Source organism: Physeter macrocephalus, chromosome 18 (genome assembly GCF_002837175.3).
Source record: "Physeter macrocephalus isolate SW-GA chromosome 18, ASM283717v5, whole genome shotgun sequence".
Taxonomy (NCBI): Eukaryota; Metazoa; Chordata; class Mammalia; order Artiodactyla; family Physeteridae; genus Physeter; species Physeter macrocephalus.
Window position 1 is genome coordinate 18654406 of NC_041231.1, and position 13406 is coordinate 18667811.

General features: G+C 34.9%; 1 protein-coding gene across 4 annotated transcripts in view; it reads right to left on the minus strand.

Annotated features, from left to right (window-relative positions):
* Positions 1 to 13406, minus strand: part of CNTN6 (contactin 6) — a 152152-nt gene that overhangs the window by 75365 nt on the left and 63381 nt on the right. For 2 of the 4 annotated variants that reach the window (XM_024123967.1, XM_024123966.1), the window contains one exon: positions 82 to 261. The exons of 1 other annotated variant lie outside the window; for it this stretch is intronic. In XM_024123967.1, the coding sequence (XP_023979735.1) occupies positions 82 to 261 (180 nt within the window). Of the gene's footprint in view, positions 1 to 81; positions 267 to 13406 lie in introns of all 4 variants that reach the window. One more of the 4 variants, XM_007107737.2, reaches the window with a different exon arrangement.

Here is a 13406-nt window from a genome sequence, read left to right on the forward strand (position 1 = left end):
CAATATGCTAAAGACCTTCACTATTTACTATGAAGGATATGACCAATTATTTCATATACTTTTTGAAATTCATTAGCTCACCATAGAAAATGAGTTGACCTTTTGCAAGATTTCTTCCTCGAAGGTTACTTGCAATACACTCATAGACGCCTTCATCTTCCTGTTGAAAGTTTGGGATTTCAAGGATAGCTTGGGATTTGCTGTACTTGACTTTCCCAGGCAACGGGCTTCCATCCAGTCTCCTCCAACTAATATCAGGGACTGGACTAAACAGTTATACCTCATTAGAATAGAAGATGGTTCAGTCTTTATGACAGCAGGATAAAATAAGAATTCCTTAAGCATAAAACTCTCAAGGAAAAAAAATCAATCAATATATTATATTGTGACTAGTTTTCAGATCATGCAGTCATTCGCCATTCACTCATCCAGCGATTTATAACACTTTATTAAGAGCCTGTCATGTGCAAGTCACAGTACTAGGATCAGGGAATAAACTGATGACTGAACTAAACATGTTTTCTGCCCTCATGTTGCTCACAGACTAGTGGGCAAACAGGCAATAAACAAATTATAAAAAACAAATATATTTGTAAATTGCAATAACTGAAACAAAGGAAGTAAGGTGCAGAGATAATAACAAGATTATATCAGTTTAAATATGGTGGTCAGGAAATTCTTTGTGAGGATGTCACTTTTAAGAGGAGGCAAGCTCTCTCTATTTACAGATTCTAAGACAAAAATACAGATTCCTCTATAGCTAAATTGGTACTAATATGTAACTGAAGACATATATGCTGGGTGAGCTAAATTATCAAAGGGGATCAGTATTATATAACAAACAGACCCAGATGAATTGGGAGCACAGAATCTATGATCCTCAAAAGAATGTACTTATTTATACCCAAACTTAAAACAAAATGACATAAAAGATAACTTTACATTGTACTCTGTCTCTTTTCAGAAAGAATTTGTAAAGAATTCCTTTATTTATAGGAATTTAGCTTAAGGTCTTAAATCTAATATGTTTAGTCTAATACGATTATCTTTTAAAACAGCAAAAATACCATGGTGAGAAAGGCCTCACTTCTACAGATAGAATGTAGAGAAATGTAGGTTATAAATAAAGTTATAACCAGAAAATCTTCCCTAATAAACCAATCATTTGTAAAATCAATCCCCAGTCTATTCGCTCTATCATCTTTCCTTTCTTACTTTCAAGTAGTTCTTCATTCCCTTATGGATTTTCAGGTGCTTTAAATATTTCTGTTCTTAACGTATTTCAAATAATAATAATAATAGTAAATCATTTTGCAAAGCCAAATTATAAACTTTGTAGAAGATGAAGAATTTTTTTCAAGTCCATGAAACTGATGTAGGAGAACCGTTCAGTCACATACAAAGTGGTTGACAAATGGAGATCTACTGAGTCCGAGCAGTAACAACTGCAGAAAATTGGTGGTGATGACTGAGTAGAGACTTCAGTTAAAGCAGGAAAACTGATAAAGGCTCAGGAATTTTTTATTGCAAACAATGATGATCCTGCTGTGCAAATCAAAGATATATATCATGCAGAAAGTCATACATGTGCTCACACATATTTCACAGGAAACATACTCCCTAATCAATGTTTGATTCATCTGTTTTTCTCAGAATTAACATATAGTGACAAATACAACTTGAATTTTGTTAAACACAACGTCATTATGTATTATGATAAGTTTTGGTTTTGTCCTTTTAAAAAGCTTTGCCACTCGCCACAACTTTAGGTTGATATTTTAGTAAAATGGCATATTCTTGCCAACAATTAACCCAGATAACTGGTTTTCTTATTCATTCATTTTATGAAATACCAAACTAAGAATAAAAATAAAGTTCTAGAAGAAAGTTTACTCACAGAGAAAGATCTTCACCAAGTCTGGGGCAGTATTATCCAATTTTTAAAAATACATGTAACGTGTATGTGAACATGAAAAGTTAGTAGCTATAGGTGGTGAGATTATGAATGCCTTTCATTCTCCTTTTTTCTGCTTATCTCAATTTTTCCATTATTTTCCTACAATGAGCATGTATTACCCGTGTAATAGAAAAATTCTAAGAAAATTTATTTACAAAGAGAAAGATATTATAAATAGAGGCTCTGATATTTATCTGAATTCATGATCCTTTGTTGCCTTTTTATGATAGTGTATCTCTGAGGTTTATGACAAATACATGCAAAATATTCAACTAAAAAACATTTTAACCTAAAACATTCAGACAAAAAAAAAATTTCAGTAAAGACTATTTTCCCATTGTTATAGCATTGTTCTTTGTTTTAACTATGAAGACAGAAGTCAATTTTTAACCTAACTAAATATCTAAATATCTGAACCAGATATTGAATGGTTTGACATTTAATAATAATAACTATAATAATATCACAATGAAGAGCTATGGTTTATTAACCACAAACTATGTGCCAAGCACTATGTGTATAATATGTAAATATAATTTCATTTTCTCTTTCTATAAGTGAAGGTGGCACAGCTGGGATTTATTTCCAGGTTTCTTTGTCTCAGAATCTTTGTGCTTACAAGACAAAACAGACAGCACAGCTACTGTAAAATCATCCTCTGATAGCTTTCAATTTTTGTGGTTTTGTAAAAGTGAATCACCATCTTAAGTGGCCCAATTAAGTGGGGGTAAAAAGAACAAGTCCCACCAATCCCAATTATTCTGACCTTTCCCTCCAAAAGAACTCAGTGAGGACACTGGAGTCTCTGGACAAGCATTTTTCCCTTGAAGGATAAAATGATGTATCCTATATAGACACACCTTTCCAATAGAAGTAGTGTAGCAGATAATGTCAGTGCTTTACCCGTTTTCTTTGTTATCCTTTAGCACCCCAAATCCTGATGTGCTTTCACCCTCAACAGCTAGTACATGCATCATTTTGCTGTCAACTACCCTTAAGCTGCTGTAGCTAACTTTTCCTTCACCAGAAAAGAACTGAAAACAGATAGGAATTTACATACTCCCTGGGGCAACTCGCAACCAATAACTGACTAAATGAGGCGTAAATACTCCAGCTCCCCTGCCCCTGATGGTGGAATACCTCTAGGTGTGACCTGCACTCTTTCTGGAACTCCTGTACAAGACTGAGGCAAATTAATCTTCTGTGGAACTTTGCATGATATTATACTCTGCCTGGCTACTCTTTTTTCCCAAGTGGGCTTGTCCAATCTCTGATGCGTTCTTCATAAGAACTCTTCTAAAAAGTCACTTTAAAAAAAATATCCTTTCTGGGCTTCCCTGGTGGCGCAGTGGTTGAGAATCTCCCGGCTAATTCAGGGGACACGGGTTCGAGCCCTGGTCTGGGAAGATCCCACATGCCTCGGAGCAACTAGGCCCGTGAGCCACGACTACTCAACCTCCGCGTCTGGAGCCTGTGCTCCGCAACAAGAGAGGCCGCGATAGTGAGAGGCCCGCGCACCATGATGAAGAGTGGCCCCTGCTTGCCACAACTAGAGAAAGCCCTCACACAGAAACGAAGACCCAACACAGCAAAAATAAATAAATAAAATTAATAAACTCCTACCCCCAACATCAAAAAAAAAAAAAAACCCTTTCAAGATCTACTTCTTGGATAACCAGTTTATTAGAACCCCCAATATGCTCTAATCATGTTCCACTTTGATTACAATACCAACTGTAAGTACTTCTCAATATGGTACTTCTATATAGCCACTAGACACATAAAAATGATATTCTGTGGAAATGAACATTAATGGCATATAAAAGCAAAAACTGAACAGTAGAATCCTTGTGAAAAACCATGAGTGTGGTTTATATTTTCAGAACAATGCTCTATAGGGTCAAAATTACGCTAAAAGGCAAGAAATGTGAAAGAGACATGAGGCTGAAGAGAGACATAAGTTTCTCACTTAAAGAACATCCTCTAGATCTTGTTTTTCTTACCTCAATTATGTTTGGAGTGATACATCTTTTCTCATAAACCACTCAACTATTGAGAAGCTTATAAGATTCAGTGAACTGGCTTCTAACATAACTTTCAATTTTGAAGAAGGGTATAAGAATTAGACCTCTGTATTCTCAGTCTGCAGTGGACATGTATTGGTTTTTGTGTGTGCATTTTGATTTTCCTTAGAAAACCCAATGCTTACTATCTTTAGTCCATCTGATTTGAATTGGGAGGACTATACCTCTGGCTGCAGGACTGAGCACAAGATTCAGGTCTTGCCATTAGAAGCTAGTGTACCATGGCCACCATGGTTGGTCGACTCTGGAAACTAAGACAACCCAATCAGAGACAACTAGACTCAGTTCTGGGACTGCTTTTGCAGAAGCTATTAAAGAGAGGATCTTTTGTCACTAGGGTTTCCTCAGACAGTGGGATATAGCTTGGAGCTTCTAGGCAACACTTTTCCACCACATGGAGAAAGTGTCTTTGAAAGTCAAAGCTAACACAAAAGAAGGAAACTTGGAATTCTTTACAGGTCTAGATTAAGTCACGCTTGATGCCCCAAAAAATAAAAAAAAATATCCTTGAACATTTCCATTAGTCAATACAATCTCTTTTTGTCTTATGCCTGTTTGAGTAGTTTTCCTGCTGCTTTAGTCCAAAAAAAGACTTTACAAATAGTGTCTGAATGCCTGGGTTCAAATCCTAGCTATGTTATTTTCTATCTGTGTGATCGAATTGTATGATATGGTATATTCCTTCAGGATATTATATTTTATACTCTAGATATTTTAGAATTCCTAGAGCAACTAAACTATCAAAAAATAGTCACTCAAACATTTAAACTTTTTAATGAAAAGTCTTATCAAGTGCGTTTCGTGGCTATCTTTCATGTTAACAAAATTTCTAATGGGAGAAAATCAAGCAATTTTATATGATTTCACAGTTACTAATTAAACGTTGAGATTTTGTTTTCAGATTTGTTATGTCAGTACAAAATATGAATGTCATGAGCCTCTTGATTACCACTGGTAATGTGAGATATAGGATCAGGGAGAATAAATGTAAAACATGTGCATTTTAATGAAAAGTTCCCATTTAGTCTGGGCACTTTTTATGAAGACACTAAATGAATTGCTTTAGATTTCACACCGTCTCTCTTTTCTGAAGACATGCCAAATGGACAGTGGGTAGAAAGAACTAAAATCAACAAAAGATGAAATTATTTTAGTAATGAGCTTTAGTTTTAAATGCAAGTTAATTTTTCCAAGAGATACCATTCTGTATAAATGATAATACTAGTGCTAATATTAATAACAAAGCTATTATAATAGAATACTATTTATACAGTACAGAGCAGAGTGCAGTTTTTACATTTATCAGCTATATGTTATTGCACATTTATAACAAAAATATTCTCATTTATAGGATAGGGCTTACACTAGTATGTAAGTTACAGGATTAGAGTGAAGATTAAATGATATAATACATTTCATTTGTTTAACACACTGTCTAGAATACATTAAACAGTATATTTTTTGTGTTAATGACAAGTTAAAAAATAATTTAAGGTTACTATGTTACTGTTATCATTTCAAAAGCCAGATTCCTAGCTTATATTTATCTGTTTTCTATTCTCCTTTAAGAACTCCATATGACTAGGCATTTGACATAAATTGATTTATGAATCATACATAAACTAAAATCATATCTCCATACTGTGAACGAAATGGGTACACAAGCATGCACATATGTCTCTAGAAGTAAATTTCCTGCTTCTTCCTGTTTAATACACTGGCTGGTAAGGAGATAATGCCTCTGATCATAGTGGTCATGTTCATTGCCTCATCATGAGAGCAGGGGTGTCTCAGGTGAGATATAACATGCTTTGCTGTAAAATACTTTTTTTGTTTCAGCCTGGCGTATCATCTAGGGCCATTACGGTAGAGAGGAAAGGAATTAGACAACATTCTCCAAAGAGAAAAAAAATGCGTTGTAAGAAAGCTGAACGTTTATTTATGAATATTAATAAACATTAATTGAGTGCTTACTGTATACCAGGATTGTGACAGATGGTGTCCATATGTCGAGTTAAATACTCAGCTGGAAGTTGTTAACAATCCTAATTACCTTTTTGAAATGGTACTCACGTTTAGACAGGTAATTTCTGCTAAATTATTACCTGCCAATTCTCTTCCACTTAGAGTTCCAGTACAGGCTAATTTACTGTGTTCCACCTTCCAGTTCTCTGAGTTGCCACCCATTCAGTTATTAGCACTAGTAGACTCCTTCTCCTTCTGTGGCTTTAGCATTCTATTTAGGATCTACCTAGTGTGTCCACGATGATGATGTTAGTGATGTAATATTCTCTGGCAGTTCATTTTAATTTAAAATAAGTGATCTATTTAAAGTGCAAAGTTAATATATTCATATATGAAGAATGCCATGCAGCAAGGGAGATCTTTGAAGAGTCTTCAGAATGGAGATTATTATAAAATCTCTTGAAACTCTGTCGTTTAAAGGTTAAGTTAAAATACATGGTGCCATCATCATCCTAACTACAGGTATCAGCCATTTCTGGCAACATTTCCCTTTCAGCTCCAGTTCCTCCCCACTTCTTTTTTTTTTTTTTTTTAATCTTCACAAATATGGTGTCAAAATCCAGCTTGGATACAAATCTCAATAAAGAAAATCAATTTGAAGCAACTCTCTCATCCAAAGTTTCCTCAGACCATAGATGAGGCATTCATGAACCGTGTATTTCAAAAAACTTTGCAAAAGCCTTTTCTTATTTTGTTTCTATATTTTCCTGAAATGTGAGTCCTCACAGTTCTAAAATACTACTAGATCATAAAAGCAAAGTTTCTTTCTTCCTCCTTCCCTCCCTCCTGCTTTCTCTTTCCCTCTTTTTGTCTCTTTCTCTCTCTCCCCCTTTTCTCCCTTCCTTCCTCCCTCCCTCCCTCCCTCCCCCTTCCTTCCTTCCTTCCTTCCTTCCTTTCTCTCTCTCTCTCTCTTTCTTTCTTGCCCCTCCCTCTGGTATTGTGCTTCTTAAATAAGCATTGCCATAAATAAGGACTTTCATTCCTTACTCTCTTGTCATTATGCTTTTACAGAGTGAGCATCCCATTAATTTTATCTGGAGGCAGAGAATACATTTGTTAACCCTCTGGCCTAATTCAACCTGAACTGGAAGTTAAATTAAAGCTCTTCACACTCTTGTACGAACTCTGCTTCAGTTCTATACTTTTAGCCCATAAATAGAATTTTCATTACTAGTGCTATTTGAGAAAGCTTATATTTCTTCCTTGGATTTCTTAAATCTCATTATCCACAGCTTAAATCCAGGCCATACCAAGTTTTTAACTAGAAACTGGTACAGAGAACGTGTTTCCTAAGATGCTTATATTTGGGATTATTCTTAACTTGAACCTCATTTCAGAAAATACCGTCAGTGGCCATTTTTAATCGAAGAGAGGGAAGCAGAATAACAAAACGAGCAAGGAGTGCCTTTGTTAAATTTTCAGACTGTTCAGCTAGCTGCTTTCATTTCCTCAACTTGAAATATTCATACAAAGAGCTTGGAATATAAGATTGTCCTATGGGGATACAATATGGATAAATTCATGAGTTGTGTAGAAAAGCAATCTTACTGTTATGGAAAAAGGAAAATCTTTTTTTTTTTTCTGAGTGATCTAAATGTAGTCATGATCCTGTTCTACTGGTCAGTGTGTATACCAGGTTTCCCTTGGGGGAAAAATGTTATCATGTGCACGTATTTATCTGGTATTTGACACTTGACACTACAGTTGCTGCAGCCAATTGAAAAGCCACAGACGGTTTGGACATAAGAGCAGTGGTAGCAGAATTGTACTTGCATGTAGAGTAAAAGGACACAGGTGAGTTTTGTGTAAATGAGTGCAAATTACATAACATCTCTGAGGCTCAGCTTTCTCTTTATAACTAGAGGTAACAATGGGTACGTAAAAGTCTTCTTGAAAGGATAAAATGAGGATATACTATGAGAATACATTCTGAAATATAGTTTGAACCAATAATAAAGCTTACTAAGTTGCCTTATTACCATGATCATCACATAGGGACAGGAAGGTTCTATCATCCAAAGAGTCCCTAAGACTTCATTGCTATTTTCTACTCCACAATGTGAGTAATAATTTGCACATGAAACATAAAACTGGAGCCCATAATTCAAGGTGTGGTAGAGCTGAAAATAATACTGCACTTAGCAGTTAATTGACAGCTTCTCCATAATGTTTTATTAATATATAATATTAACCCTAAATAAATACTTCACCAATCATATGAGTGCTATGTTGCACTACAGCAGAGAAAATGATAATTTGGTTGAGGTAGGTTCTTGAGGCACATGTTCCTTCAGAATTATGTTCAGAATTGTAACTCCTTAATTATAGGGCTTGACCTGAGCTCTGCTCATAATCATAAACTTTCATATAAAGGAGACATTGGATATGGTTTGTTATATTTAATCATTCTATTATTAATATATCTACATTTATTGAGCACATTATATGCCAGGCACTGTGCTAAGTGCTTCATTGAAACCATATAATAATACCATGAGACACAGTACTATTGCTATTAACATTTTGTAGATGAGGAGATTGGGACTAGAATACGTTGAGTAACATGCCCAGTATCACACAGTAAGTTTTAAAAGAAAAGTTTTGAGCTAAAGTCTGTCTTTCCATAGTGACTGAGCTCTAAACCACCATGTTTCTCTGCTCCTGCATGAGCTAACCAGCTACAGCATGAGAATCACCTTTTTAGTCTGTATAATGTGTGCTTAGAAATATATTCTTCACCTAATGAGCTAACATGTTTTATAATCAGTGGGTAGAGTTCCTTTTGTCCAAGGGCCAGAAGATGAAATCATAGAGGTTTTTTTAACATATTAAGATGCCTCCAAATTCCAATAAAGGTTCTAGAGATAGGTTCCAAGGTCAGCTGGAAAAAAGAAAGTAACTTCTTTTCCTTTAGCTCAGTTCCAACTTGGATTTGAAATCTTTCTCTCCTGCAATTGCCAGTTACTTAAAAAGTAAGAACTGTAGGTCTCCTGAGAAAAGTGGTGATAGACTGGAATGGAAAGGATGAACAGTCACTTGCAGAAGTATATATATTATTCTTGGATGATTTTTAGAACCTTTAAATTAATTTAGTTTTGGAAACAGCAGTGTAAAAATCCAATTTTGGTTTTTGAAATAGAAAAAAAAAATGAAAGGAATGTTCAACATTGGATTCAGCATGTGTGTAAGATCAAAAGAGACCCAACTTGTAACCTAGGGTCCTGGTCTTTGAAAGTGGATCCTCTGCAGTGGTTCTTCAGGAGAATTTGGCAACATGTATCAGAAACCTTAGCTTTTATATTCCTGTTATCCAAAAATTCTAATTTTTAAAAAATATACTGAGGAAGTTCACATGGAGATGGGCAAAATATAGCCAACAAGAATATGCATTACATCATTATTCATGACAACAAAAAATGAAAACAAAACGAAAGGAAACTAAATGTCCACCAGTAGGAGACTGGCTGAAAACATACATCTGAATACCCCACTGTCATTACAGTTGAGGGTACAGAAAACGGTTTAATGACCCAGAGATACATTCATAGTGTACATTTAAAAAAAAATTGTTAAGCATTTTACAGAAGAATATGCTGAAACAATTTGAGCAGCAAAATAAAGCAATATTGGATTATGACCCAAAGTATGAAATAAATATCTACTAATCAATACTGATATAAATAAAGGATTGGATAAATTAATAAATGGGGAGGGAGAAGTGAAAAATCTCCCATGAGGAAGATTTCCAAATAAATTACATAGATTAGAGGAGGTGAAGCATGACTCCCTACTCATTAGGTGTGGACAGCACATATTAACCTCCTTCCAAAGACTCAAATGTAAAGAGAGAAAAATGAGTACGTTTATGGTGGAGAATCCTGAGAAAACTGCTTCCGCCAGTTGATGAAGGGCAGCATCAGTAGCCATAGATCATTGTGATAGAGAGTAACCTTAACATGATGTGCAAAAATGGCACCTTACCTTTGTAGTCTTCTTACCCAAGACCCATAATCTCAGACTAATTATAAGAAAAATTCTAATAGAGGGCCATCCTACAATAAAACTGACCACCACTCCTCAAAACTGTCAGGGTCATCAAAAACAGGAAAAGTCTGAGTCACTGTTACAGCCAAGAAGAGCCTAGGGAGACAAGAAAACTCCATGTGGTACGTTGGATGGAATCTTGGAATAAAAAAAGGACATAAGGTAAAAACCAAGGAAATTTGAGTAAATTATGGACTTTAGTTAATTAAAATGTATTCATGTTGGTTCATTAATTGTAATAAATGTACCATCTTAGTGTAAGATGTTAATAATAGGGGAAACTTTGTGTGGCATTATATGGGATTTCACTATACCATCTGCTCAATTTTTCTGTTCTAAAACTGTTATTTCAAAAGTATTAATTTTGAAAAAAAAAGTATTGATGAAACAGGAGGAAAAGAAGCAAGAATCTTCTATTTCTAAGAGATACGAAGGACCCCTTCAATAACAGTCTAACATTAGTTCTACCAAAGGAATTGAGAGTGACTGTCTCCAATCTCAATTTAACAAGGAGTAACCTGGGGAAAAGATAATCGGGAAAGCTCCCAGAGTGACTATCCTTGAGTCTTCCTTCGTTGAAAGTTTGTAAGGAAAGAGCAGATCCCAGGAAAAATGTGTGATCACATATTGTTACACCAATCCTACTTTCAGTAGCCTGCAAACTCCCTGGGGCCTTTATATCATCCTTAATTCCCCAGGGCCTAGCCTAGCATCTGCTGCCCAGAGAATTCCTTCTGACTAAGTGAAGGAATAAAGGAATTAATTATTGAATGAGGTATTTAATGCATATTTGCTAAGTTAATAGATACTGGAGCTTAATTTGCCAAATGAATAAATGAGGGAATGTCAATAATCCTTATAAAGATTAAACACATTATTTAGAAATGGTAAATCCATTGTTCTGAGCAAGTCCTTGAGGACTGTGTTAGCACAGAAATAGAATGCAGAAACCCCTCCTCTCCCTCCGGGGTATTCCTTTTTACCTCCTCAGCCAAAGCAGCACTGACAATGACCACAATTAATAAAATTGTTATAATTTATTGATTGCCTATTATAAGCCAGGGACTCTGGTAGGGAAGTTTAATAGTATTTACAGTCCTTACATCAATCCTATTCTCTCTTTCATCTATCTATCTATCTATCTGTCTATCTATCTATCTATCTATCCATCCATCCATCTATCTAGTTTTTACCTTTGTTTTACAGATAAGAAAACTGATCATAGTGGCCCAGCTATTGACAGGGGATCTGAGAATTTAAACCCTGATCTCTTTGAATTCCAAGTCTATACTCTTTCCAGAACACAATGTTGCCTTGAAATGTTAGTAAATCTGCTGATAAATCTTTCAGCCCCAGGGTGAGTGTGTGTGTGACTGTGTTTTTGTTGAGGGGATACTATCTTTCAATTTCTCAAAGATTGGCTTGAACATTTGTCAGTTCTCAGATTTGCATGGACTTTACCATACTATTTTATGCCAAGCAATATAAGATCATGATAAAAAAGCAAAGCAGTTAGTGAGAACCTAATGAGTAGGCTTCAGTATACATTGTGGGGCAAACAGGACAAGCTATGTTAGGAAAATAGTCTGCCCTCTCTCCATTCAACTCAATGAGGAAAATAAAAAAGCTAAACTGCTTATTAGACATTCAAATGAGACAATTTTAAGATATCTCTCTGACTTTTTTTTAAACCAAGTGTTAAAAGTCTGAAAAATTTGAATGTACCTAGTTTGATTTTAAAATACTACTGTCATCTTGAGTGTCTTGAGCAACCTTTCTGTGGTATGATCTGCAATGATGTCCATATGTGTAAAAAGAAAAGCAAAATCAAATAGCTGCTCTGTCATCTGAAAGTTCTGGAATAGACCAAAACATCTTGGTGAGACTTCAAATTTATTGCTTGACATTAATAGCCAAGCTATTAATGTATTAATAGCCAAGCTATCTTTTTCTTCATAAATTAGAAAAAATAAATAAGATATACATGTATACATAAATATAGTCCTCTGTGTGAAGGCTCCAGAACACATAGGAACATTTAGTGCAGCGACTAATTTTATTTACATTCCAGAGCATTGACAGCAAAGTTACTAAATTAAGATTCACACACAAAAAAGAAAAGAAAAGTAAATATGTTTGGTTGTTTACAAGAGTGGTAGGAGAGTTATGAGGGATATCAGTTTAACTTCTTTACTAAGAGCAAAGGCCTATATTTTCTTGAGAGGAGACACACAGATCTATAAGTCAATCATACTACATTTGCATAGCACCTATACAAGGAGTTTCTCGGGTATTTCACAATACAATTAATTTGCAGCTTAGATAATTAAGACTCTGCCATGTTAAATAAATGAGACAAAGCTGAGAGTTGAAAGCTGTGATCATGTCAGCTCTGAAACTCCAACATAGAAAGTGAGTTACATGTCCCCAAAGTCATAGTAATTAAAGTTCAAGCAGGTATCTGAAGTTTTGTCTTAATTATTCTATAATCACATTAGCCTGTGGTGGTTTGAGATGGTTAAGGTCTATGAGTAAACACTCTAGCTGGCCTTCTATAGATCTCACTCTCTATACTCCCTGTCTGTATGATTGCAGCAGACTCCTAGGTTGATTGGCATGTTTTCTGTGCTCTCCCTAATCATCTACCCCAGATTTTTATAAATGGTAGATATTACCATCATCACATACAAACCAGTGGGGTGTATGCTCCACAATGGCCCTGATTGACTTTTAGAAACACTTTTTTCTTCTCATTCAAAAGCAACTTGAATTTTGAAAAGGTTATCTTTTGAATTATTTTAAAAATTTAATGTATAAAATTGAACTTACTTTTTTGCTGAATTATTAGTAATTACAGAGAATCTAAATGGGAAATACATCCATAATTTCATTCCCCAAATAACATCTTTTTACCATTTCGCTGAAATGTTTCAAGCCTTTTTTAAGGAAAACATTTACAGAACTGAGGGCTAAGTACATCTGCACATGGGGAATTAATTTGTATATTAAAAGGATAATTTGATGTAAATATCAAACGGCTATGAGTATGAGTTTTGAAGTCAGAATCAGTGATATTTAGATTTGAATCCCAGATTTACAACTTATGTTTATCAAGTCATTTCATTTCTCTAAACTTCACCTTATTTATCTTCACAATTAGCCTTAAAAAATACCTGGGTTTTAGAGATGTTGGATTAACTGGAACTATATTTACCCTGCTGGGAACAATTAGAAAACTGGACAAATATAATGGGAAACAAACCTGATTCCAGAGATGTAACAATGGGTAGCACAAA